Here is a 27,228-nt window from a genome sequence, read left to right on the forward strand (position 1 = left end):
AAAATCACCTTAGAACACACCACAATTCCTAAAATGAGTATGGTACCATCAACATATGATTTATAATGTAACTAAAGTCTTAAAACCTTCTATTAACTGCAATGCTTTTTAATGAGGTGCTATCATGTATATTGGTCCCAAGATGGCTGCCAACAATTCTTGGATGAAGTACTGACAGCCAATCAGATCTCACAATGAGATGTGCGGTTAGGCTCCGCCCAGATATATCTATCTTTTTAACTCTAATTTTCTCAGGAACTACTGAACGGATTTACACCATTTAAGCAAAAGGCACGAGTCTGAACTGAGGACTACCTCTTTGCCAAATTTGGTGTCATTCCGTTCAGCAGTTCGGGCTGAAGCTGCGTCAACAAGTCCTATGGGAAAATTCATGGGGAAAATGCATTTTGGGACCCCCTTTTTTCTCGGCCCCCGCTTGACGAATCACCGTGAAATTTTCAGGATAGGAGAAGACCGGAGATGGCCAAAAGTTTGGAAGATTCGTCAATCGGCGCCAATGTTATTCCAAATAGAATGTTGCGGATTTCCTATGGAAAATAGTTCCTAACTATAAGTACCTACTGGCGACTGCCACTAGGTAATATATAAGTACAAATGTATTTAAACAGACACACATATCCATATATACACATGTAAAATATAAAACAATTACAAATACTAATAATTATAATAAATATTGTTTATGCACAATTTACAGAATTATCAAGTAAATAATTAAATAATTAGTAATAAATAAATGGTAATTATAATAAAACTACTTCCCACCCTATAACCCTACACAACCCACAACCCTCTACGAGACTAAAAATACTATATACATTTAAATTAAATTAAAAAACAACTGAAAATGTACAAACTATCTGACAACACATTTGCAATATTTATTCAAACAATTTATAACATAGACAATTAAAATATATACTAAAATGCATAAAATTAAAACAAATATTATTATTTGTAAACTATATTAACATTTATATTTTTAACATCAATATTAACAATATAGATATTTTTGTAAACAATTTTACCAAAATAGATATTTTTTACATTGACATTACTTACGTTAGAAAATCACTGTTATAACCAACGATATTCCTTCATCACTCTTTTTGTGGATGACAATATTAAACACCTGGGGCCGTATTATCAAGAAAGGCGATAACATTATTGCCGCTTTAGCGGCAGGAAAATGCTGCTAAAGCGGCGATAAGTGGCTCAATAATATGCCCTTGAGAATTCCAATAGAAGCCCAGGGTTGATGTCCTTCACACCAGAACCTGGCCTTCTATTGGAATTATCAAGGGCATATTATCAAGCCCCTTACTGCCGCTTTAGCTTCAGTTTCCTGCCGCTAAAGTGGCAATAATGTTATCGCCTTTCTTGATAATATGGCCCTTGATTTGGCTCCGCACTACTCATTCCTGGTCTACTTAAGGCGGTGCAGGGCGCGGACTCGCAGCGGAAAGTTATGAAAATTGGCCATTGACTCAATCAAGTTTTATGTCAGTCACGTTTTCTTGTTGTAACCATCACGCTTTATTTGCATCTTTTAAACAATTGTACCTTTTAAATGCGTTGTCCGTATTGATCCCTTGGCAGCACTAACCTGATTTTAGTAATCAGCCTTAGTCCCCGGTCCGCCATGGCTTGTGCCGATTGATCAGAGGGATGGAAAAGGCTTCTACTTCACTTCCGGTGGCTTAGTCCGGAAACGCAGTCAGCACTCTAGCCTCTGCACCATTCATTCCCGTCTACTTAAGACAGTGCAGGGCATGGACACGCAGCAGAAAGTTCTGAAGAATGGCCATTGGGTCAGTCAAGTTTTATGTCAGTCACTTTTTCTTGTTGTAACCATCACGCTTTATTTCCATCTTTTAAACAATTGTACCTTTTAAATGTGTCGTCCGTATTGATCCCTTGGCAGCACTAACCTGTTTTTGGTAATCAGCCTTAGTCCCCTGTCCGCCATGGCTTGTGCCGATTGAGCGGAGGGACGGAAAAGGCTTCTTCTTCACTTCCGGCGGCTTAGTCCGGAAATGCAGTCAGAGCTTTCGCCTCCGCACCACTCATTCCCGCTCTATTTAAGGCGGTGCAGGGCGCGGACTCGCGCTGCGGTGCGCCAAAGGCAAGCCCTTCTGCGCCCGTCCGCGCCAGACCACCTCCAGACCGTTGCCAGGAACCCTTTTCACCCTGCATTCTGTTACAAATACTGGTGAGTGGTTTTCGAAATGGCAAGGCTATATCATACTAGCCAGGAACTTAAAAATCTTAACAAACTGCCTGAACAATTAGTTCCTCATGGAAACACAGTTATTAGTAACACAAATTAAATGACATATCTATATAACTCTTTATCTGACAACTCATCTCAAGCACTCTGCAACCTATTTTAAAGCCCCTAAGCAATTAAAATCTATAGAAGCAATCTATTTTAATGCACGCTCCATCCCAAAACACACCATGGAAATATGTAGTCTATTGGATATGGAGTCACCAGATGTCTGTTTTATGACAGAATCTTGGTTGCATGAACACTCTTCCAGAGATGTGGTAGTTGCCTTTCCTCCACAATATAAAATAGATAGAAAATGTAAAAGAGGAGGAGGTCTACTAATTGCCACGACTCCCAGTATGACCATCACCGTTTTAAACTCAGCACAGAACAACTAGAAATATGTATTTTTAAAATCAATGGTTTATCTCAGACCACCTAGAGACAGGCCCTAGTATACAGACCTCCTGGCCCGAAAAATGATTTCACATATAAGCTACTAGAGAATATTGCCCCACATGTGCTAGCCTCAGATTTCTTTCTCCTAATAGGAGATTTTAATTACCATGCGGAGATCTTATCTGATCCCGATACCAATCAGCTTATTACCGATATGAGATCTCTCGGACGTGTTCAACTGGTGATAGGCCCACCCATTCTGCTGGGCATACACTAGATCTAATATTCACAAATTCGCCAATTGCTATGGTGGAACCTCCATCCCTACTATTATGGTCAGACCATGAACTTCTGAAATTTATCATCCTTGACCAGAAAATTAAAACTGAGTTAAAAAACAAATCAAAATGGAAAAGGTCATGGCGGAAAGTTACTTCCACCTCCTTCTCTACCCATTTTAGTCTTCCACCCATATGCCAAGAAGATAACATTGATCTGGCCGCAACTTCTATTGAGGTGGCCATAACATCTGCCTTAAATAAAACTGCTCCCTTTACCAAAGTCAAATGGAAACCCAGTACCTCACCCTGGTTCACAGAACAACTGAAGATATTAAAACTTTCCTGTAGGACCGCGGAACGGAAATGGAGGAAAAACAAAAATCAAACTGATCGGGATAAATATAGAAGTATCCATCAGATCTACTTGGAAAGTATTAAACAAGCAAAAAAATCATTCCTCCTAAACCAAATAGAAAAAGTAGCAAACTGGAACAAGGAGCTCTATAACATCTTAAAAGAGTTCACATCGCCCCAGAACAATCATCGATCCCCATCTCACAGAACTGGGTGAACTCTCTCGCTGAATATTTTGACAACAAAATAAACATAATTCATAACTCTTTTTCACCTCAAGAAGTTACTAATATTTCACAAAATAATCCTCCTACTCCCCCTAGTCCCTTTTCCACTCTGGAAGAATTTTCCCCATGTAATCTGGAAGATGTGATTGGAGCCATGAACAAAATTAAATCTGGCTCACCTGTGGATCCCATACCACCATGTTTCCTTCCAATAATTGCACCTATAATTCTCGACCGCTTGACAGACATATTCAACAACTCGCTGTCACAAGCTGTTGTCCCCAAAATATGGAAGGTAGCCAGAATCAGGCCTATTCTAAAAAAAACACTGCTGACCCAAATCTTCCAATAAACGCCCTATCTCGTGCCTCCCTTACTTTGGGAATATGTTTGAGTCGCTGGTCAACAGACAGCTCATCACCCACTTAGAAAATCTTGGTCTTCTGGACTCGTCACAGTCCAGCTTTAGGGCCGCGCACAGTACTGAAACAGCACTGGTAGAGATCACCGATAACATCAGGCTAATATTGGACAGAGGACAACCATCTATAAGGATGGGAGTACCTCAAGGCTCTATTCTGAGCCCAACGTTCTTTAATCTTTATGTAACTCCGTTGGCCGAGGTGATCAGATCCTACGGCTTTGATGTTATGTCATATGCCGATGATACTCAGGTTCTGATCACTCTCAGCCCTGACCCTACTGACCCGTCAATACGCTTTAAAAACTGTATGACCCACTTCAATAGATGGATGAACTCGAACCATCTCCAACTAAATGGAGGAAAAACTGAAATAGTCCTTTTTGGCAAAGCACATGAATACTGGTCCAGTGACTGGTGGCCCCAAACTATGGGACCCTGCCCAGAGCCAAAACAATCTGTCCGGAACGTAGGCATCCAAATAGACAATAAACTGTCTATGAAAGATCAGGTCAATCACTTGGTTGGTTCCTGTTTCGGGATCATGCGGAATCTAAGTAAAGTTTTTAAATGGCTCCCGAACGAAGCTAGGAAACCATTAGTTCAAGGCCTGATCATTAACCGCATGGACTATGGCAATGCTTTGCTATCTTCTATAAACGAAGACCTTCTTACCAGGCTTCAAGTCCTGCAGAATACGGCTGCTAGACTGGTCCTGAATCTCCCTCTGGGATCCTCTTCGGCCCCTAATTTAAGACTCCTCCACTGGCTCCCTGTCAGAAAACAAACCCGCTTCAAGATTCTCTGCTTAACTCATAAAAACATTCATGGCAATGGTCCAGGTTACTGGAAGAAGAAACTCAGCTGGTAATGCCCATGCAGGGCTTTAAGATCCAATAATAAATTTCTCCTAACTCCCACTAAAATCCGTGCGACCAGAATGGAAGGGAGATCTTTCTCTTTCCTTGCGCCTACTTTCTGGAACAAGTCGCCTCTGTACCTGTGCACTATCTCAAGTCACAATCACTTCCGTAGGGAGCTAAAACTTGGCTGTTCGACTCCTAAATGGCTCTGTTTTAAACTAACATCTGAGCTTCCGCCAGAGCCATGAGACCTTTGGGTGATATGTTTGCGCTAAATAAATAGTCCTGATTTGATTTGCTTTGATTTGATATTTCTGCATCTCAATATTTTTTACTCGATGTTTGTCCAAATGCAAGGTACCAAATATACTGATGGCTGCAGAACAAATCACAATGCAGCAAAACAGATGCAATGCTGGTTTTGTTCTGGAAGACTCAGCACAGATGCTATGTAGACACCAGTGTCCCCCCGCAGACCTGAGTCATACTTGTGATGCTGCTCACAGATATCCTGTGCAAGAAACGTTTTAATTGGTTAGAAGACCAGAGAGTGAACTGACACCATGCAGATGCTGAAAAGTTAATGCTACCAGGGAGTATTGGTGTGCCTACAGGACCAGCGGAATCAATACAGATTAATAACTGTTAATGACATTGTTAAAACAATGTAATTATCTGCACAATTGGAGCTTTGTCTTTTGCATGCAGACACCATAGAAACTGCAGGATCTTCACAACACACTCATGGCGGTAAGGCCAACGAAGGTCATGCTGCAGCAAACTGGTTTCCTGTACCCATTACATTACAATGATTTGATAAATGATCTCTCGCCGTGTATGTCATGCACATCCTATTATATGGGAATTTGGTTGCCATGTAACATTGCCAAACCTAAGCAGATTGTTAGCCAATCAATTGATAATGCTGTAAATGCAACTGCAAGTGGGGGAACACTGCATGTTGTTCGGTTATGGTACCAAATAGCAAGATGCATCAAAATATGCATTTTTCAATATATTCACTCTTCTGCCCTCATTACGGGTGACCACTTGGGAAAGGGATTATACGGTGAGATAATTATCACATAGTACACGTTGTGCCCGTTAAAAGGATGCATACCTTCCAGAATCTGTGTTTAACACACCGATTGGGCATGATTTGCCTCATCTAAGGGCCTATTTCCCGGACACATTTTAGCAAGTTTGACTTTCCCTAATTTATCAGAGGAAAACTGAGAGTGTGATAATTGTCACATAACTTGTAATCAGAATTTAGCCTTGCACAAGTACTCAGGGCCTTAGTGTGGTACAATACAAACAGAACAATCTTATTTTAAAAACCAAAGTGTGAAGTCTTCACAACACGTGGTTGCCTGAATTTGTGATGTGCAACAAAAATGTAATTCCAAAATTAAAATGAATTGGTGAATCGTGAGAAGATTTATGCCATAACTATCATTTCGTTCAAGCACACGTATGCATCCCCTGCTTGTATTTTGTCTGGTTTGTCAAGTTAGTGGCCATGATTTTTTAATAGTTTTAAATGGAAAGTTTTTGCGGAGATTTAATTTCACTATTAATTATTTGAACGTAATAAACCCCTATGTGTAAGACCTCGCTTTGTTGATAGGGAAGGATGTGGGACATTTGCAAGTAGTATGTCTGTAGCCTTCCTTCTCTTGGAAACCAAGTGCCCATTTGTACCATTTGACTCTCTTAGAGTAGTGAGGCAATGCAGGCCAAGACCTAATCAGGAGATGTGTTGTGTAATATCAACCAGTTCTAAAGCATACAACAAGCATTACTCCATAAATTCACTTCTCAATGACATGAAATAATTTACCAATAATACATGATTGCAGGTGGAAATTCCTATGGCAACATCCTCCAATAGTTCATGCCTAGCAAGCCCTGACCCTAAAACTACAGTCTTCAAGCATAAACTCTGAGCACAACATAATATGGTGCACTCAGAACAAAGTAAGACATACTGGCCTTGTCACTGTGCTATCTTAACAATGAAACAGAAACCTATAACCAAAATCTAAAGCATCAATATTGAGCCAAAGCAAGAAGATATAACCTTTCAATTACACCCAATGTAAGGTATCACAGACCATTGTCAATATGATTATTTCAGCATTGAATATGAAGTGCTGTGAGTCTTTTTCCTACTTTTGCATTGTAACCAGGTAGCCTGTGGACCCCAAAATATATCCTTACACCCTAGAATAGTAAGCCTTGGGGTCTAATTATGAGTTTGCCAAACTCATAATCAGGCCTTAGGACTAGAACTCCAAGAATGTCTCAAATAGGATTCTGGACCAATTCTTTGACCTCTGGGATTTTCTTTAGCAAAGCATCATAGCACACAGAGCTAAATGTATTTCCTATTATTGTTTATTGTTTCATTGTTTATGCACTTTCAGGGCAGACATTTTCTCTCGGATGTCTGGCCACCAAGAATGCACTCACAATGCACTTCCTTTGGTGAAACTTGGGGAACCCACAGAGCACTCGTAGCCCCTGTCAGCTCCATGCACATGGCTCCCCTTCTATTTAGCCTGTGCTGGAGCTGACTCAGTGGTCCCCGTCCTGTGCTGATCACAAGTGAGAATCATCTTTCTGGGTGTGCTTCACCCCCAGACAGTGGCACAGAGTGGGGTAGCAACGATCATTGCTCTCTAGTTTCTTGCCTTCCCGGGGAGCTACAGGACTCAGGAGCATGCTGATGCTCATTTTGCTTCAGTCCTCTATAGTCACTGGGGTAATAGTGATCCTAGGGGCAGCCTCTCAGAAAAGCGAGCCAGCACTCAGGTTTCTCCGTGCAGTGCAGTGCAGCAGTCTTCAGTCTCCAGGGTACTGGGTGCTCTCCATGGACAAAGGACTATTTAGAGCATGACAGTGATTGTTTTCTTGTCCTTTGGAATCGGTCCTAGGAGTTAATTTAAACTAGAACAGGAATATTCAAGGTACACCACCCACTGGACAATCGTTTTCATGGGTCTTGGCCCTGAGGCTTGAGTGTGGAGATAAAATGCATGCTGGAGCTGACCGGTCTCCTGGGGGATACAGCCTCTCTGTCCCTGAGTGGTGGCCCCTCGATCTGGTTTGCACAGGGTAAGTTGTATTTTACTCCTAATGGTGAAGTCCACTTACCAAAAGTAGTTTTTTTAGACTGCTTGGGCTGTAAAAGTTTCAAATTTTCCATGAGTTTTTTCATTGCTTCCGTCCAGTGAAGGAGAGTTCAGAGCGTGCCTCCTGCCCTCTTATCTTCCTGTCAAGGATCAGTCCTCTCTCTGTTTACTAGTGCTATCCTCAGCCAGGGCTATTTCCTAGTAGCATCCCACAGCCCTCAAGACAGAATACCCTTCCTGCACACTGCAGGACCCAGTACCTTCACAGCTTCCAGGGCACCTATCTGCTAGCCAGTACCAGGACCCCCTCTTTGATGAGGGGTACCAAACCTCAGGCCCAATACTCGGATGTATCCTGTGATACTATCTTTTCTAGGGTGGGACAGCATGGTCACCCCTCTACTGTGTTTGGGGGGCAAGGCACAGAGCCTCAAAGCATTTCAAACAAAGGTCAGGAGTATGTTCTCTTCCAGGGTCCTGCAAAATCATTCTTCATTTTCCCTTCTCTACCCTGTGCACCTCTAACCAATCCTAGGTTGAGGCGTGATCATTGCACCTTAATCTGAAATGTCATACACTCAATTTTAGAGTGTTCTAAAATGGTGACATCAAGTGGACTGTTGAAAGACATTCCTGAAAGCCTGAAGCTGCACCCTTAAGTTTCACAGCTGCCCCTAAGACTTCGCATGACAGCCTCTCTTGGTATTTTTCTCTGAAGATCTGGCTGCCCTCCTTTGTTCTCCTTACAGTGAGTCATCTCAGGTCTGGTACAGTGTGAAGAGGTCATTGATTTTATTTATTTTATTTTATGTGTTTTATAGAGCGCAAACTTGGCCCGTTAGCGTATCAGAGCGCTTTACAGGAGAGCAAAGCAATATACAGACAGACTTAGAATCGACCAATTACAGCTCGAGTAGTAATATGGTGCCGGATACATAAGGTAAAGAGGAGCATGTATTTACAATTTACATAACCAATTACTCAAAGCGAGATACCATATTTACAGAATATGTTTACAATTATTCAGACCAGGTCCCAAGTTTCTGATGTTTCGGGTGAGCCGGTAGTCAGAAGGGAAGTAGTGGACTGCCATAGGTCGGGCCATAAAAGTAGTTGAGGCAATATTAGACAAGAAATTTGCCCATAAGGAAGGTTTTGGCATCCTTTTTGAAGCGAGTCAGTGAGGGGATTCTTCTGATGTCGGGTGGGAGAGAGTTCCATATTCTTGGAGCAGCCCCAGAGAATGCCCGATTGTAAGTTTTTTTTCCAAAAGATTGCAGGTTGGAGCAGGAGATCTCTGGCAGATCGGGAGTTTCTGGTTCCTCCGGAGATCATACGTTTCTGTGTCAGATATGCAGATTTAGAATGTAAAGCTTTGTGCGTGATGCATGCTAGTTTGAGCTGTATTCTTGTCTCCAGGGGACGCCAGTTGAGAGCTTTCAGGTGTGGGGAAATATGATCGTATTTCCATGTGCTGGTAAGTAGTCTGGCAGCCGCATTGAGGCAGGCTTTAAGAGGTGCCAGGGAGATCTTGGGTAAACCCGAGAGGGTTGAGCAGCCGTATTCTAGTCTAGAGATGATGAGTTCTTGGACTGCCATTTTTAGGTTGGGAGCATCAAGGAAGGGTTTCAATTTCCTAAGGTAGCTCAGGTGGAATCTGGCTGTTTTAGCCATAGAGTTTATGTGGTCCCGCATGTTAAGGTTGGTGTCAAGGGTAATTCCCAGGGATTTAGCCGAGTTCACAATGGTCGGTGGGCAATTTAAGGGTGTGATAGCCTTAATCCATGATTGAATCTCTAGGTTGGCATTGGGAGGGGAGATCAGGAGAAATTCTGTTTTCTTTGCATTGAGTTTGAGTTGATTGGATGCGAGCCATTGGACAGTGAGATTTAGAGCTTCGTTCAGGGAGAGAATCTCTTCGAGAGAAGAGGTTTTGATGTAGATCTGGGTGTCATCAGCGTACATATGATAGGAGATATTAGCTGCGAGCAATACTTCGGCAAGCGGTTCTAGGTAGAGGTTGAAAAGGGTGGGGGACAGGGTTGATCCTAGAGGGACTCAAACGGTGACCGGGGATGGTGATGAATGGTTGCCGTTGATCAGGAATCTCTGTGACCGGTTGTGGAGGAAGGACTTAAACCATTCTAGAACAGTGCCATCCAATTCCATTCTGAGTTTGAGGCGTTCAAGTAATTTTTCATGGTTGACTGTGTCGAAGGCCGAAGATAGGTCCAGGAGGATTAGGAGACAAGTTTTGCCTTGGTCGAAGGCTTGGAGGGCATCATCCACAATGTGGAGCATGGTGGTTTCGGTGCTGTGCCCTGGTCTAAATCCGGATTGGAAGTCATCAAGGAGGTGGAAGTTGTTGATGTGGTGACTTAGCTACTGTTGCACACATTTCTCCAGCCCTTTGGCTAAGAGCGGAATGTTGGAGATGGGTCTGAAGTTGTTGGGGGAGGCTGGATCCAGCGACTGCTTTTTCAAGATGGGGAGGACTTGGCCGGCATTTAGAGAGTCAGGCATCGTTCCCTGCTGGAGGGAGGCATTTATTATTGTAGTCCAGCTGGGAATAATGGATTGGGCGACGACCGCTAGGCAGTTGGCAGGAAGCGGGTCATTGAAATCGTTATTTGGTTTTAAGGTAGAAAGGATTTTAGAGATGGAGTCTTCGTCATAGAGTTTGATGACAGTCCAGTGAGCGTGATTTTTGGGAGGAGCCTGTGGGTGCGTCGCCGTGGGAGGAGGCGGGTCAGGAAGGGGTTGAGGGTGTGTGATGGCACTGAATTTGTTTCCAAGGGCCAAGATTTTGTCAGTGGAGAAAGAGGAGAATTCCTCTTAGGATATAAGAGATCTGGGGGTTTCTTTCGATGTTTTGGCCAGTTTATTAGATTGGTGTTTGACCAATTTGAAGGGGTCTGTTGTTGGCTTTCTCAAGTTTCGTTCTGAAGAAGTCTTTCTTTGAGTTGAGTATGTTCCTGTTGTCGGCATTTATGGCCTGGCAGTGGAGTTTTAGATGTGCGGTAGAGGGGTGCTGCCTCTAGGTTCTTTCAGCTTGCTGGAGGGCTCTCCTCTCGTTATTAAGGGATCCTGTGAACCAGGGGTTTCTGTCTTTGATTTGGGTTCTTTTCAGTTTTAGTGGGGCTAGATCGTCCAGGATGTTTGAGATGGTCGCAGAGTAGTGATCATTGAGGTCACTGCCTGTTGTGATATGCGAAGGGGGGGAGGTCGGATTTGCATCGGGCCTCAATTTCACTTCAGTCCAAGTTCTTGGTGTCTCTGATCCAGCATTTAGGAATCGTTGGTTGTGGTGCTTTTGTCTTGTGGGTGCCAGGTAGATGGAAGGTGATGGAGTGGTGGTCAGACCAATCGCATGGGTCAATAGAGATAAGCTTGACAGTTGATTCTTTAGAGATGATCCAGTCAAGGGTGGCCCCTTTTGAGTGAGTCGGTAGTGAGCAGGCTTGGGTCAGGGCTTGATCTGCCAGGAGGTCTTTGATGGCGTTGACATGTGGATCCTTGGGATCGTTCCAGTGTAAGTTTAAGATCGCCTAAGAAAATATCTTTGGTAGTGGTAGGAATCTTAGCTGTGATGATTTCCATGAGGTGGTCAGTGAAATAGTCGTTCCTGTCTGGAGGGTGGTAAAAGATGTGAAGGTTGCATAGTTGGGTAGAGTTGCTGCAAATAGCAAGAGTGAGGTATTCACAGGATTCGGTGGTGTCCGCCAGAAGTTCAGTGACAAGAAGGTTAGAGCAGTAGATGCAGGCGATGACTCCTCCTTTCTTGTTATATTGTCTGTCCAGCCTTGCGATGTTGTTGTTAGGGGGACTAGGAGGTCCAGGCATGGAGATGAGGATTTATTGAGCCATGATTCTGTTAGGATTGCTAAGTCGAAGTTTTTGCAAAGGATGAGATCAGCAATATCTGCGGCGTGCTTAGCTGCCGATTGGCAATTGATTAAAAGACCAGACAGGGAGGATTTTGGGCGGAATTTCAGGAGTCTGGGTGGACAGGTGCTAGATTGCTCTTGACCACAGCTCTGTTACGGAGGGTGGCTGGCCTGTTGGGGTTGATAGTGACCGAGCGGATGGCATGTTCAGCATTCCCGTCCATTGGAAGAGTGGTAGCTGTGGTAGAGTTGTAATCTCGGAGGATGGCCAGGATTTCAATTTCAGTGAGGTCTAGTGGAGTTAGAGTTGGTGACGAGTTATAGGAGAGGGCCAGAGCCAGGGTTTTTTCCTCTGAGAGGTGGCATGGTTGTTTACGGGGACGAAGCTATCTTAAGACTAGCGGAAGAGGTTGTTTAGGGTGCTCTGTCAAGTGCGGGGGCGTGGAGTTAGGCAGGGGCATGAGGTTGGCGAGGGAGAGTTCAGTGAGGTGGAGGAGGTTCATTAATTCCAAGATAGGGATGTGAATGCTCTGGGTAAGTTTGGTAGCTCTGGAGAGCAGAGAGGCCATGTCCCTATCAGGTGGAGGCGATAGAGGGCAGGGGGCAGTGGTTCAGGAGCCATTCTGTCTGCATGATTCGGAGATACGGGGGAGGACTAGTATGGCCTGTGTTGTACGTCATTGGATCAAAACTGGGGCTCATTTGCGGGTTGGGTTGAGGGCTGGGAGGGCAAGCACGACTTGTATCATAGATCTTAAGGGGCGTACCAGTGGCATATTCTACATGGGGGGATAGTAGGGAGGGGACCAGAGGTCTAGGGGTGAGTCTGGAGGCAAGACCGGGTGCCGTGCTGGAGTGGATAGGGAGGTCTGTGTTGGAAGACCTTAGGGGGTTTGTGAGTGGCTAGCTACACTAGGTAGGCTAGACGAGGACTCATCGGGCGGGAATTGGTTACCCTGCCCGAGTCATGCACATGGTTTCTAAGGAGGGTGAAAAGGTCTGCAAATGTATTCAAGTTTTTGATTGAGGCTTGGATCAGGATAATGCCATTTTTGTAAAGAGTGATGGTGAGGTCAGCTCGCAGTGTAGGAGAGGGTGTTATTGTTAGCTTAGTGCTGTATGGGATGTTCTTTATTGCGCATACATTGAGGAGAAGGGCAAATGTTTTGCACAAGGCAGAGATTCTTCTGGAGTAGAAAATGAGGTCATTAATGACTATGCCGTTGTCTGCGCTATAGCGAAGGTCAGAGATCAGTGACTCAGGGTGCCTTTTCAGGGTGGAGTGCTTGAAGGATTTAGCTGCAGTTTTGGAGAGGTTGCGGGAGTAGATCAGAGAGTAAGAATTTTCCCCTGTAGCAGAAAGGCCAGGATTTACCATTTTGGCTCGGGTAGGCTACTCAAGGATCAAATAGGGACAGTCATGCAGTGGAGTGGGCTACTCACCGTATGGAAACTGGAGTTGAAAAGTGTCAGTATCATGGGAGAGCGCACTATTAAGGTAAGAGCCTGGTTGGTAGCGCTCGAGAATATCTGGGAGGGATGAAGATGATTGGCTGGCAACTGTCGGGGAATAACTAGTGAGGGAGAGGATAGTACGGTTGTCTATAGGATTTTCACCCTTTTGAGGTCAGGCAGTGAGAGGTGAATGTATTGTCTTCAAACTGTGGCCATTTTAGGGTCAGGCGATGAGCAGTCTGCCAGGTATAAGACTGCTATGAAGATACCGACAATACATCATGGATGGTGATATGCAGTATATACTTCTCAAATGTTAACTGCTAAATTAGCATACAGATTGTCTCACCACCCTTTTCTCTTTCAGGAACAGGTTTAGTCTCTGCTAAATAGCTTTCTTGCTAGCAGAGTTATAATCCTGACTCAGCAGTGTGGTCAAAATTCAGAGCAGGTGTAGAGAAATATGAACAATCTAAAGTGCCAAAAGGTGCACAGGTGTGATTAAATTAACATTAAATATGCACTTGGGCTCTTCAACACCTCCAGAGCAAACTTACCGGGCAGATGGAAACACACAGTCATCAGACATCTGCTAAATAAAGCCTCCGCCAACCCTAAAGGTCTCAACAATTTTCATCAGATCTCTCTACTCCACTTCCCTGCGAAAGTACTCACGAAAGTTATCACCCAGCATCTCACCAAAATCCTGGAACAAAAGCACCTACTGGTCACATCACATTCAGGATTCTGTGCCAACTACAGCCCTGAGACTATGCTGATCACCCCCACAGATGACATCAGAACACTCCTTGAGTGTGGAGAAACTATGGCCCTGATCCTCCTTGACCTCGTCATGGCGTTTGACACGGTCTCCCACAACACCATCATTAACAGACTGTGAGAGCCTGGCTCAGTATATGATGTACACCTATGTAAATCGACATCTTGCACTGACCCAGGCAAGCCTTATGCTGATTTTAGTGGTCATAGATAACCTTAGAAAGCTCTCTATGTGGTAGCTGTGGTGAGAAGCCTTCAGACTTAGCCCAGAAGGAGTATGAAGCAGCTTGTTTTACCAGAACACAATCTTATAGGTATTGCTGGTTTGAGCTGGACTATGCATGGAGGGCCCCAAATGTGCCCTTCATGGAGACTATATGGCGCTGGCAAGCGCTCCCACCCTCCCCCAATACATTAAACCTTGTCAGGGAGGTTGTCACTTCTCCCTCTGACAGAATGCCTTTTGCTCTGCCTTTCCCTGCTCGAGCTCGGCTCAGCAGCATGAGGGCAGAATCATGTCTCTGGTCGGCAGCAGCCAAGTTGCACTGTCCGGGTGTAGAAGACTGGCACCGGGAACACTAAGGGCCTTCACAGTGGTTGTAATCATACCTCCCACAATGTTTATGGTGAGTGGGTGTATGATTCTAACATGTTTGATACAAAACATGACAGGGTTTGTTACAGCCAATTTCGAGATGGTCTCATGGTAATGACGCGGTGCCCCTCTATATATTATATGGCTGACTCACTTACAACCCAGGAGAATAATGTTCGATGGCTGTCGGGGTGTCCTGCTTATGCAGGGGCACCCTCACACTTAGAAACAAGCACCCTGCCTTCAGGATTGATAAGGCCTGCTGTAGGGGTGACTTATAGGTTTTAAGTGCTGTGACCTTAGATATAGGGGAACCTATATATTTTGTAACTAGTGCTAGCACCAGCTTACACAGGTTGTGATGGCAGGACTGTAGGGATAGTTTGAATGGTCTCCCATGGGTGACATAATACATGCTTCAGCCCATGGGAGACCTCTGGGGTACCTATGCCCTGGATAGCTTGGTACCATATACTAGGGACTGATAAGGGTACCCCAGTATCCAATCTGGGATGTACCTAAGTAATTACCATAACAATTTAGGGGAGAAAACAGGGAAAAGGTGGGTCCCGATTTGCAGGATCCCACTCAGGCTAGTGATAAACAGCATTACTTCAAGCACAAACTGGGGGTAACCATAGCAGCAGATCCTACTTTCCTACATATACTCTACCACACAAGCATGCAGCAAAATGCCCTGATGTACACAGAGCATTCAACTGCCTCCCTTCACCTCTGCACCCAAAGGTGTCACATGTGGCATAGCACAAGTATCATCCCTCAGCCCCACCCTGTTCAACATCTACATGACCTCCCTTGCAGACGTTGTCAGATCCCAGTGACTCACATAATCTTCTACACAAACAACACTCAACTGATCCTCTCACTCACTGATGACCCCTCCAACGCCAAATCCAACTTCTGTGACACTATGACCAACTAAGCCATTTTCATGGGAGACAACTGCCTCAAACAAAATTCTGACAAAACTGAAGTACTAATCTTGCTGGTGGCCTGCAGAACTCAGACCTACCCCCCAACCGACGGACCATGTATGGAATCTCAGCATCATCCTCAACAGCCAACTGACCATGAAACAACAGGTTAACACAGTTGCTTCCTTCCTCCACAGGCAAGCTCATCAGAATCTTCAAATGGATCCAACCAACACCAGAAAGTCTGTCACTCAGGCTCTCGTCACCAGGCACCTCGACTACGGCAAAGCCCTCTAAATGGCATCTCTATCCAGCTCCTCAGAAGACTCCTGACCATACAGTATGTGCTTGCCAGACTAATCCTGACCCTCACCAAACAAACACACATCATCCTTACCGGAGAGACCTCCACTGGGTGTCCATCCAGAAGAGATGCCAATTTAAGATCCTCACAAATACCTACAGAGCCCTCCATGACCTAGGACAATGACTGAGCTTCCACAAACCCTCTTGACACCTGCGCTCCTCTTCAATCGCCCTTGCACCCCGCATCCATCGCAGCTGTGGCCTCTCCATTTCCCACATCTCTGTAAAGACCTGTACCATCCTTCCACTCCAGCTCAAAACAGCCCTTTCGCGGACAGACTTCAAACAGAGACTCAAGACCTGACTCTCCAATGGAGACTCAGCTCCCAGATACGCCTTGGAGTGACAGTGCTGCGCTTTACAAAATTCTGTTTGAGTAATGGATCATTGACTATAAAATTGGTGCTTTAACTGAAGCTCTTGGCCTAATTTTGGAAAAAACTATATTTTGTTGCAGATTTCACCCATAAGGTACCATACAGTATAGGATACCCACTTTTGAATAAAGCACTACAGGTGAACACTATAAATGCTTTACAAACATAATGAGGAGTGCCATGATACCTGCTAATTCAAGAAGGGTCCTCTGTGCATTAGGCAGTCCTACTTCATCAGCTCACATATGTCATATGCAATCCACCCAGAATATATTTTCTCAGCTGCACAGCAGCAGACTTTGCTTTACAAAAACAAGCACTGGCAGCTATCACCCACAATCCATTTTAAAAGAACTTACAGCGAGTAATTTGTACTTATTGCAGAGGTCCGAAAAGCAGGTAGTCCAAAAGCAAAAAGCAGGAGGTTAAATAGATCACAACCAATTTTCCAAAACTATGCTTGTAAATTAATATTTTAATAACATGCACACAGTACTGTATCTAATCTAAAAACAAATGCACAAATATTGCTACAAAAGAAGTGAATACGAGTAAATGGCCTTCTGGGCTGTCCTACTTAAAGACATTCAGTGACATTTTAAAAATGCTATGAACATTCTATCATTTTCATTATTGGTGTATAGTGCAACCAATCATACTAGTTAAAAGTGCACATTGATTCTATATTTAAATTGTACAGGCTATTCAAACCTTTACAGATCTAGGTTTATGTAACATGAATGATGAATTATGAGCGGTAAAAATATGGTAAGAAACGAAATCACATTCAAATAGAAGACAGAGGGGCAGATTTACAGGCCCCTTGCGACACTTTTATGCCTCTGTTGTGTCATTTTAGTGATGCATCAGTGTCGTAAGCAATGCGCCATGTTGCGACATATTTACAACCTGACGTATCTAGGGAGATGTGTCACGTTGTAAAGCCCTACGCTACATTACACCTGCGTCAGGTATAATGTATGCAGGGTGGGCGTTCCGTCGTAAGAAAGCCTTGTAAATGTGACGCAGTGAAATCTACAAGATTTCACAGCGTCACTTCTACGACGCCACTGCGTCAAAACCTTACGCACCATAATAGAAATAGGCATTGCAAAGTGTTAGACCTGGCACCGTTGGCGTGGGTCACCCTTCCATTTTTGTTTGTGCCTCAATGTATATTTGTGCTGGTGTTAGCTGCTCAGGGCACTGTGCCACTGCCATCCAGTGCCACAGTGCAAGTGCTCCCAGTGGTAAAATGTATTATGTGAATTGACTTCCATGTTTGGCTTATTTGGTTTACTATCAGTCCCTAGTAGAGTGCACCAGGGGTGCCAAGGGCTTGTATATCCAAATGCTGCTAGTGGGCTTGCAGCACTGCTTGTGCCACCCACAGAAGCAGCGGGGTAAAATGTGTCTAAGGTCTGCCATTGCAGAATCTGCATGCAGTCTGGTACTGTCATGCTGACTGGGCAAGTGTCCCCACTTGCCAGTCCCTAAACCTTCCCTTACCTTCATATTAGTCACCCCTATGGTAGGCCCTAGGGCAGGGTGCATTGTAAGGATAAGGTAGGACATGCCCTGAGGTGGGTGGCATGTCCTAATAGTGAATTACAGCCATTTTCGTTTTTCACTATTGTAAGGCTACGTGCTCTCCATAGGCCAGAATGGGCTGCTAGATTATAACACTCTATAATCCTAGCAGGCTCAGGAAGCATGGTAGAAATTCGTGTTAAGTATGCCTGAACTCAGAATAATAAAATACATCTTTTAGTAAAGTGTATTTTAATATCCTGTGTTTGCAAATGCTACTTTTAGAAAGTTAGCATTTGCTTGCTTAACCATTTCAGTCCGCCTCTGGAGGGGAGGGCTATCTTCTTTGTGTGTAGCTTGAGTGACAGGGCTGGGAAGTTCCAGGAGACAGGCTGGGGCTGCCAGGTGGTGAATTGAAAGATTACACCAGGATGGGTGGGAGGAGTGCACCTTGACTCTGAATAGGACAGTGCTCTGCCTCCACAATGCTGGCTCCGCCCCCTGGGGAGCGTCTGATGTCTCTGCCCTGCCTGCTGAAAGAAGAAGCCAGAGTCTCCACAACAAAGTGCTCCTCACTGAAAAGAACTGGACTGGGATTATGCAAAGGCCCGCTGGCCTGTAAAGACAAAAGAAACTGAGTATAAATGTAGGAGCCCTGCTCCTAAGAAATCAGATCCTGATTGAACCACGAAGGAACTCTGCCTGACTAGAAGGACCTGGAAGAAGCTGAAGGAGGAGTAACTTTCCCTGACTGGGGGATTGGCCTGCAGTTGGTGCCTTGCTGAGAACGGAGAGGAAAAGACTGAAAGAGACTTTGTACTTTGATTTTCAACTATCTCCAAGGGCTTGGAAGAAGAGCTTCCCCCCTGAACTGAGTCCCAGGACCATTGGACTCATCTGCCTTCAAAAACTGAGTTGCCTGGACAATTCTTGCTTGTTTCCCGCTGGATTTGGTCCCAGTACGCCTCGTACTACATCCGCCACGAAGCCGTGTCTTTGCCGCCCGGCACAGTGTGTCTACGTTGAACCAAAAGCGTTAGTACGCACCGTATCCCTCCCGGCTGCATTGCACCTAACCTTCCCCGCCAATTCGAGATGTACATCCCTGGCTGCCGAACCCTGTACGCCGGACTCAAGCTTCGCTGTCCCGCAGGTACGGTCCGTACGCTGCCAACGTACTGCACCGTGCCGTACTCAGAGCCGAAAAGCCGCAGTACGCTGATCCTCCCCGTACGCTGTACGGCGCCAAGAAGAGTCGCCGCTGATCCGCACCGAAGGTACGGCCCGAACGCCGACGCCACGGATTCTGCAAGCTGATCCGGCTCATCCGCACGTACCCCTGAAGGTCCCATACCAACGCCGCGTCCCGACGCCGCGACCGGACCAGACCGAGTACGCTGCCGAACTACGACCCGGACCCATCAACTTGTCCCACACTGTCCGTCGCGGACCCCACAAACTAAAGGTACTTTGTTCAGTTCGCACCTCCGTGTGCCCGTCCCAGACCCCGGAGTCCGCACCGATTGTTTGACTCGTACTTTCTTTGTTTTTAATGCGGACGAGCCTCAGAATTGAGTAAAAGAATCCTATTTTTGCATTTTAAGCCTTTTTGCAAGAACATTGAACTTTGTGAAATAATACTGTGGTCATTTTAAACGTTATTCTGGTCTTGTGCTAAGCCTTATATAAAGAAACCTATTTTTGATACAACCTTGACTGGTGTCCATTTGTGGTGTGTCATTGCATTACTGTATGTGTTGACAAATGCTTAACCTATAGCGCTCTGAGAATAGTCTTGACTGCTTGCGCCACACTACCTAAAGGGTGAGCAGGGGTTATTTGAAAGGGTGATCCCCTTATCCTGACTTAGAAGTGAGAGTCCCTGCTTGTCACAAGTGTATACCTGTGCCAACTAGAGACGCCCATTTCTAACACAAAGCATTGCTGGAGTTGCGTCGTGCTTGCGACACGACTCCAGCAATGCGTTGCCTTTCTGCCAACAGATGCATCATCCATCTGTCAATCCTTGCGCCATAGTTCGCTGCATTGTAAATGCGACGCATCCATGGTGGCGGAAGGTTTTTTTTGTGTGACGCTAATATAAAGAGATCCGTCAGTTCATGTAAATCTCCTCCAGATTTCTTCAAATTTTAATACAGGGATAAAATATAGTCAAAAATTATTGTGCTAAATTTTTGTGAAGTAAAGAAAGATAGCTAATTTATATCCTCTAAACAAGGGAGGGAATCTTCAAGTAGCACAACATACTATCATATCGCAACTTGCGATAGCTAAAACATATCTTTATTCATACATTACCTGTCTCCTTCAAGTTTACAAGCAGATTTGAAAATATGTGTGTAATCATAAGCTCCAGGATCATTTTTCAGCCATTTCACGAGTTGTTGAAGGCAACGTTGGGAGTAAGTTGTTGCAATGATTTCTTTGAAGTATTTGCTGGCTGAAATGTACTGGTGAACTGTGGCATTGTTATTCATTCCTATGAGAAGATCTCCTTTAACGCCATCTGATTGAAAAGAATTGCAAAATAATTTGTTAGCTGAAAAAGCCGCTTTACAAAGAATAAATGCACTAAAGTATGACTACTGTCACAGTCTACATTATCATCACAGGGTAGCACAATGTATGCCAGAGCACGCAGAGGGCCTGATTTAGATCTGACAGACAGGGAACTCCGTCATTAAGGTGACGGATATCCCGTCAGCTGAAATATAAATCCCCTTATGTCCTGTTAGGTTTACATTTAGGCGGGACGGAGATCCGTCATGGTTATGAAGGGGTACCCTGTCCAGCAAGATCATTTTATTTTAGGGCCAGAGTTATTAATCCAGTATATTTTAAGTAAAAATATTTTATTTTATATGAGAAAGTCTGAGCATAACTGGTGAATTTGCAAAACACAACATGCTTTTTCAGCGAAGTCAAATCAACATAACACTATACTGGGGTCCTTCAATATTAGCAAGATCCCTGTGTCACTTTGTGGAGCTGTATATTCCTACTCAGTGACTGCCCATCTATAATTAGAAAACGACCCTTGGAAAACCAATTGAGGTTAGAGCTATGCCTTATACACCTCCTGACAAGCACCATTCCAGAGTTTAGTTTGCTATCAATACGTTACTCTGAACGTTCCAGCCAGCATATCGTGGTGCTCATCGAGAGTACTCGTTCACTTCCCTCACCCCATTTTATAAAATACCTGTGGGTCTTTTGACCAGACATCTGCCAACAAGCCATTTATTCACAAAGGTCCATTTTGTCCAATGGTAGCCATTTCACACCTTGAAAAATTGATTGGCTATAGGGGAGGCAGCCTCTCAGGGCCAGTTTGTGGTGTGACCTTTTGTCCGGCAGAAGTGCTGAACCAATCAACATAACATACGCAACATATGTTCCAACATCTTTTTCCTTAAATAAATTTCTTTTTTGATATATAGTAGAAAAGCATTAAAGTGATTTCTCTATCTCTATAATAAGGGCCTTATTACACGTACAGCGGTCTTCAGGACTGCTTTGAGTACGCTGGCCAGACAACCAAAAGACTGCCCGCTCCACTGGGATCAAGGATAATGCTGCCCCGGTGGTCTCCAACAGGCCTCAGTATGCTGGTGGTGCAGATTCCAAAAATAACCATTGATGGACAGAATGCAGAACGATGTCATACATTCACCCGAGTACAGAGACCTGGGCCTAAATCCATAGCTTTTTTTGCTCACCATACCATTCCAGTTTGGACCCGGCAATATGCAAATCAGTCTTGACCCTGCCCCCAATGGCAACAGTCCAGCCCGAACTGCCAGGCCAAGTCCTCCCTGGACTGGAAACAAGCATCATAGGACCGGTTTCGGGCTTTGAGCACTCATCAGCCAGGATAGCTTGACTCCAGTGGCATGGAGAGCACAGGGTGACAAATGCAAAAAGAACAATTGATGGACAGAATGCAGATTCCGGCATAGCCGAGCATATTATTTCCTACATATCCATTGTGCTTTTCATGGTGATGAGCCCGCCATGAAAAGGGTGGGTAACATGCAGGAAAGGGGGCCTTAACAGGGTCCCAGGTAGGATCTGGTCCTGGGTGTCTGGAATTGCACCCCCATTTCCTGCACTGTGTGGCATACAGGCCACATCAGGTAGGAATGTGCTGCAGGAGCTGTTATGGCAGTAGTCTGCTGTTAAGGCTCTCCTATGAGCCTTGCACAGCCAACGGAGACTGCAGCAGTAATGCCTGCCCACCCTTGATTACATTCAGAATCCGGTGGATGGGTGCAGAACATTCTTAGTGGTGCTCCTGTAGGCACGCCGCTGGCAGGCAGACAGTATAACAAGCAACCTTGCAATAAGGCTCTAAGTCAACATATGAACAAGATATAACCTTATGTAAAGCTTTTCTATGGAGAAATGGCACCACAGCCTTCAACTTGAAATAGCCCTTTGAATCTTTTCACTGCAAAGGCATACCATACCCAAAAATTTGACATGAAGAAGTTCAAGCATTTTGAACTTCTTTATTAAGATTAAAAGTAGGCTTTTCAGCATCAATCAAAGTTTTCTTTGGCATGTGCTTGTTGCAGCATCTCAAAACAACAATTCTTGTTTGCAAAGCCAGCTATATAGCTATTTTTTAGACTCACTCATGGAGGTGTATAAATCACACTAAAGACCAGATATGACGTCTGCTGTTCAACCTACGTGTGCATGATCTGGTGAAAAGTGACCGTACCTGAAAGTCAGTTTTTCCAGAATATATGACGTGACTCCGCAATCAATTACCCCGCATACCATAACCCCACATTTTTTACAACGCGGGTGCAATTATTCCGCAATACCATCTCCCCGCAAACATATGACTTTACCACGCATGCCATTACAATGCAAATGCATGCGTGGTGAAGGCATAAACTTAGTAATAGTACTTTGCCTCACCTTCTCGCTGGCAGTCGTATGAAAAGAGCACGGACCACAAGATTCATAAAATACTGCTTGATTTATTTCTTCTCACAAGCAAACGGCAGCCATTAGGCGTTTCATCCCTCCCTAGGGACTTGATCACATGACGCGCATCAACCATTGGCATTTCTTTTTAAAGCTTACACTTTTTTTCCCATTTCCTTTTCCTTTTCCTCCTTCCCCTTTTGCCTTTTTTTTGGTGTGTGTGAAAAACACGCGATTACAACTTTAAAGAGCCCAGTGCTAGAAAAACAATCATCATATATATGCATATATATATATATATATATTTATTTATATATATTTATTTATATTTATTTATATGAACATTAATTATTTCTTTAAATATTTATTTAATATGCAGGTATTATGCAAGCAGCACTGAGGGCAGGAAGGTCGCGATGCAGGTCAGAGGGCAGCGCAGAGACTTTGAGACATTTTCCATACCCACTGTGGTGTTTAACTTTAATGAAAACTGACATTGCATTTGAGCAGCTCACTGTAGCGTTATTGTGGCACTTCAATGACCAGCAGGCTCTGGGTGAGCCAACGCCCACTGGGGCAGGTGATAATCATTATTAAATGCCGGTGCTCTTTGCAACGTTAAAAGAAGCCTCTGAAGAAATGCTCGTGGAGCATGAAACGCGTCAGGCAACAAATTCTTTTGGACTCTGTTTTCATTGCCCTGCGCTGTTTTCCTGCACATTAAAGCGAAGATTTAACCTACCTGTAAGCTGGCTCTTCTAAGTGGGAAACTTTGGATGTTGGATATATTACGGCTGGTCCCGGTCGGGGAAGAGCCCTGCCACGGAGGTGTGGACCGAGCTGCAGGTATTATGCAAGCAGCACTGAGGGCAGGAAGGTCGCGATGCAGGTCAGAGGGCAGCGCAGAGACTTTGAGACATTTTCCATACCCACTGTGGTGTTTAACTTTAATGAAAACTGACATTGCATTTGAGCAGCTCACTGTAGCGTTATTGTGGCACTTCAATGACCAGCAGGCTCTGGGTGAGCCAACGCCCACTGGGGCAGGTGATAATCATTATTAAATGCCGGTGCTCTTTGCAACGTTAAAAGAAGCCTCTGAAGAAATGCTCGTGGAGCATGAAACGCGTCAGGCAACAAATTCTTTTGGACTCTGTTTTCATTGCCCTGCACTGTTTTCCTGCACATTAAAGCGAAGATTTAACCTACCTGTAAGCTGGCTCTTCTAAGTGGGAAACTTTGGATGTTGGATATATTACGGCTGGTCCCGGTCGGGGAAGAGCCCTGCCACGGAGGTGTGGACCGAGCTGCAGGTATTATGCAAGCAGCACTGAGGGCAGGAAGGTCGCGATGCAGGTCAGAGGGCAGCGCAGAGACTTTGAGACATTTTCCATACCCACTGTGGTGTTTAACTTTAATGAAAACTGACATTGCATTTGAGCAGCTCACTGTAGCGTTATTGTGGCACTTCAATGACCAGCAGGCTCTGGGTGAGCCAACGCCCACTGGGGCAGGTGATAATCATTATTAAATGCCGGTGCTCTTTGCAACGTTAAAAGAAGCCTCTGAAGAAATGCTCGTGGAGCATGAAACGCGTCAGGCAACAAATTCTTTTGGACTCTGTTTTCATTGCCCTGCGCTGTTTTCCTGCACATTAAAGCGAAGATTTAACCTACCTGTAAGCTGGCTCTTCTAAGTGGGAAACTTTGGATGTTGGATATATTACGGCTGGTCCCGGTCGGGGAAGAGCCCTGCCACGGAGGTGTGGACCGAGCTGCAGGTATTATGCAAGCAGCACTGAGGGCAGGAAGGTCGCGATGCAGGTCAGAGGGCAGCGCAGAGACTTTGAGACATTTTCCATACCCACTGTGGTGTTTAACTTTAATGAAAACTGACATTGCATTTGAGCAGCTCACTGTAGCGTTATTGTGGCACTTCAATGACCAGCAGGCTCTGGGTGAGCCAACGCCCACTGGGGCAGGTGATAATCATTATTAAATGCCGGTGCTCTTTGCAACGTTAAAAGAAGCCTCTGAAGAAATGCTCGTGGAGCATGAAACGCGTCAGGCAACAAATTCTTTTGGACTCTGTTTTCATTGCCCTGCGCTGTTTTCCTGCACATTAAAGCGAAGATTTAACCTACCTGTAAGCTGGCTCTTCTAAGTGGGAAACTTTGGATGTTGGATATATTACGGCTGGTCCCGGTCGGGGAAGAGCCCTGCCACGGAGGTGTGGACCGAGCTGCAGGTATTATGCAAGCAGCACTGAGGGCAGGAAGGTCGCGATGCAGGTCAGAGGGCAGCGCAGAGACTTTGAGACATTTTCCATACCCACTGTGGTGTTTAACTTTAATGAAAACTGACATTGCATTTGAGCAGCTCACTGTAGCGTTATTGTGGCACTTCAATGACCAGCAGGCTCTGGGTGAGCCAACGCCCACTGGGGCAGGTGATAATCATTATTAAATGCCGGTGCTCTTTGCAACGTTAAAAGAAGCCTCTGAAGAAATGCTCGTGGAGCATGAAACGCGTCAGGCAACAAATTCTTTTGGACTCTGTTTTCATTGCCCTGCGCTGTTTTCCTGCACATTAAAGCGAAGATTTAACCTACCTGTAAGCTGGCTCTTCTAAGTGGGAAACTTTGGATGTTGGATATATTACGGCTGGTCCCGGTCGGGGAAGAGCCCTGCCACGGAGGTGTGGACCGAGCTGCAGGTATTATGCAAGCAGCACTGAGGGCAGGAAGGTCGCGATGCAGGTCAGAGGGCAGCGCAGAGACTTTGAGACATTTTCCATACCCACTGTGGTGTTTAACTTTAATGAAAACTGACATTGCATTTGAGCAGCTCACTGTAGCGTTATTGTGGCACTTCAATGACCAGCAGGCTCTGGGTGAGCCAACGCCCACTGGGGCAGGTGATAATCATTATTAAATGCCGGTGCTCTTTGCAACGTTAAAAGAAGCCTCTGAAGAAATGCTCGTGGAGCATGAAACGCGTCAGGCAACAAATTCTTTTGGACTCTGTTTTCATTGCCCTGCGCTGTTTTCCTGCACATTAAAGCGAAGATTTAACCTACCTGTAAGCTGGCTCTTCTAAGTGGGAAACTTTGGATGTTGGATATATATATATATATATATAAATATAATTTTTTTGGGGCAAAGTCACAAATTACTGCACGCTCTCAGTTTCCAGTTTTACAGACAGTAAATATTTATACCAACATTACGTGTTTCGAGAGAAACTCTCTTGTTCATTGGGCGTTTGTGATGTGGTGCATCACATAGACGCCAATGCTCAACATAAAATGAGGACTTACATACAGGTAGTATCGTCTGATACGGATAGCCGCCATATTGAAATGTGTCATGAGTTATATTGTAAATTCATATAACTATCCTATATATTCACATTATTCAAACATAGAGTACTGACACGAGAGAAAGAAAGAAAATCAAAATCAGAGAAAGCAGTATTCTAATGTGCGATAATACGTATCTCCATGAATTTGTCTATGTGTAGAGCCCCTACATTTTATCCACCGCAATTCTGGTAAAGAGCTAATGTTACCGTGGTTGCTGCTCATAACCAATACTGGCGCCAAGTGGCATATGCCATGAGAATAAATGCTATATTAAATCTTTCTGCGTGTCTTCATGAATTTGTCAATACGTAAAGCCCCAACTCTTTACTCGTCAGAGGTCCGGTAAGAAATTAATATTTCCATAATACCTCCTCATAGCACATAATTTCACCAAGTGATATATGTAGGCTACATTTGTATTCCGTTATTTGGCATTACACGCAAAATGATGCTTGTATGAGTCTCTTCAAGTTCAGCGCCAGAGATGATGGATATGTGCCTTCGAAATAATAAGTTCAGCGACAGAGATGATGGATATGTGCCTTCAAAATAATATCTTTATGTTTAACGGGAATCTGTATAAACAAATAACAGGTACTTCCATGGGAACAAGCTTCGCACCGAGTTTTGCAAATCTGTTTCTGGGGCTGTGGGAGGAAGAGATACAGAGAGATGTCAAGTACGATGCCCACCTTAGTAAGGTAATCAAATGGTTACGTTACATTGACGATCTTTTTATTATATGCTAGGGCACTAAACAGGATGCTGAGCATTTCATAAGACTTCTTAATGAAAACGACTACAACATAGTGTGGACCCATAATATGAGTGAAGATGAAATAGAATTTTTTGATGTCAAGGTAAAAGCTACTGCTAGCACCTTACAGACTAAACTCTTCAGAAAGGAGACAGTGGGCAATAGCCACCTTCACTCTTTTAGCAGCCACCCGGATATGCTCAAATGGAGCATTCCATATGGGGAGCTGCTGAGAGCGAGAAGAAATTAC

At 44.5% G+C, this 27,228-nt stretch overlaps 1 protein-coding gene across 1 annotated transcript in view; it reads right to left on the bottom strand.

The window, feature by feature from the left end:
- Positions 1 to 27,228, bottom strand: part of LOC146829332 (indolethylamine N-methyltransferase-like) — a 280,679-nt gene that overhangs the window by 88,449 nt on the left and 165,002 nt on the right. The window contains exon 2 of the mRNA XM_085606680.1: positions 20,220 to 20,427. Coding sequence (XP_085462806.1) covers positions 20,220 to 20,427 — 208 coding nt within the window. The remainder of the gene's footprint in view (positions 1 to 20,219; positions 20,428 to 27,228) is intronic.

This window comes from Triturus cristatus, chromosome 5_2 (assembly GCF_964204655.1).
Source record: "Triturus cristatus chromosome 5_2, aTriCri1.1, whole genome shotgun sequence".
NCBI classification, from domain to species: Eukaryota; Metazoa; Chordata; class Amphibia; order Caudata; family Salamandridae; genus Triturus; species Triturus cristatus.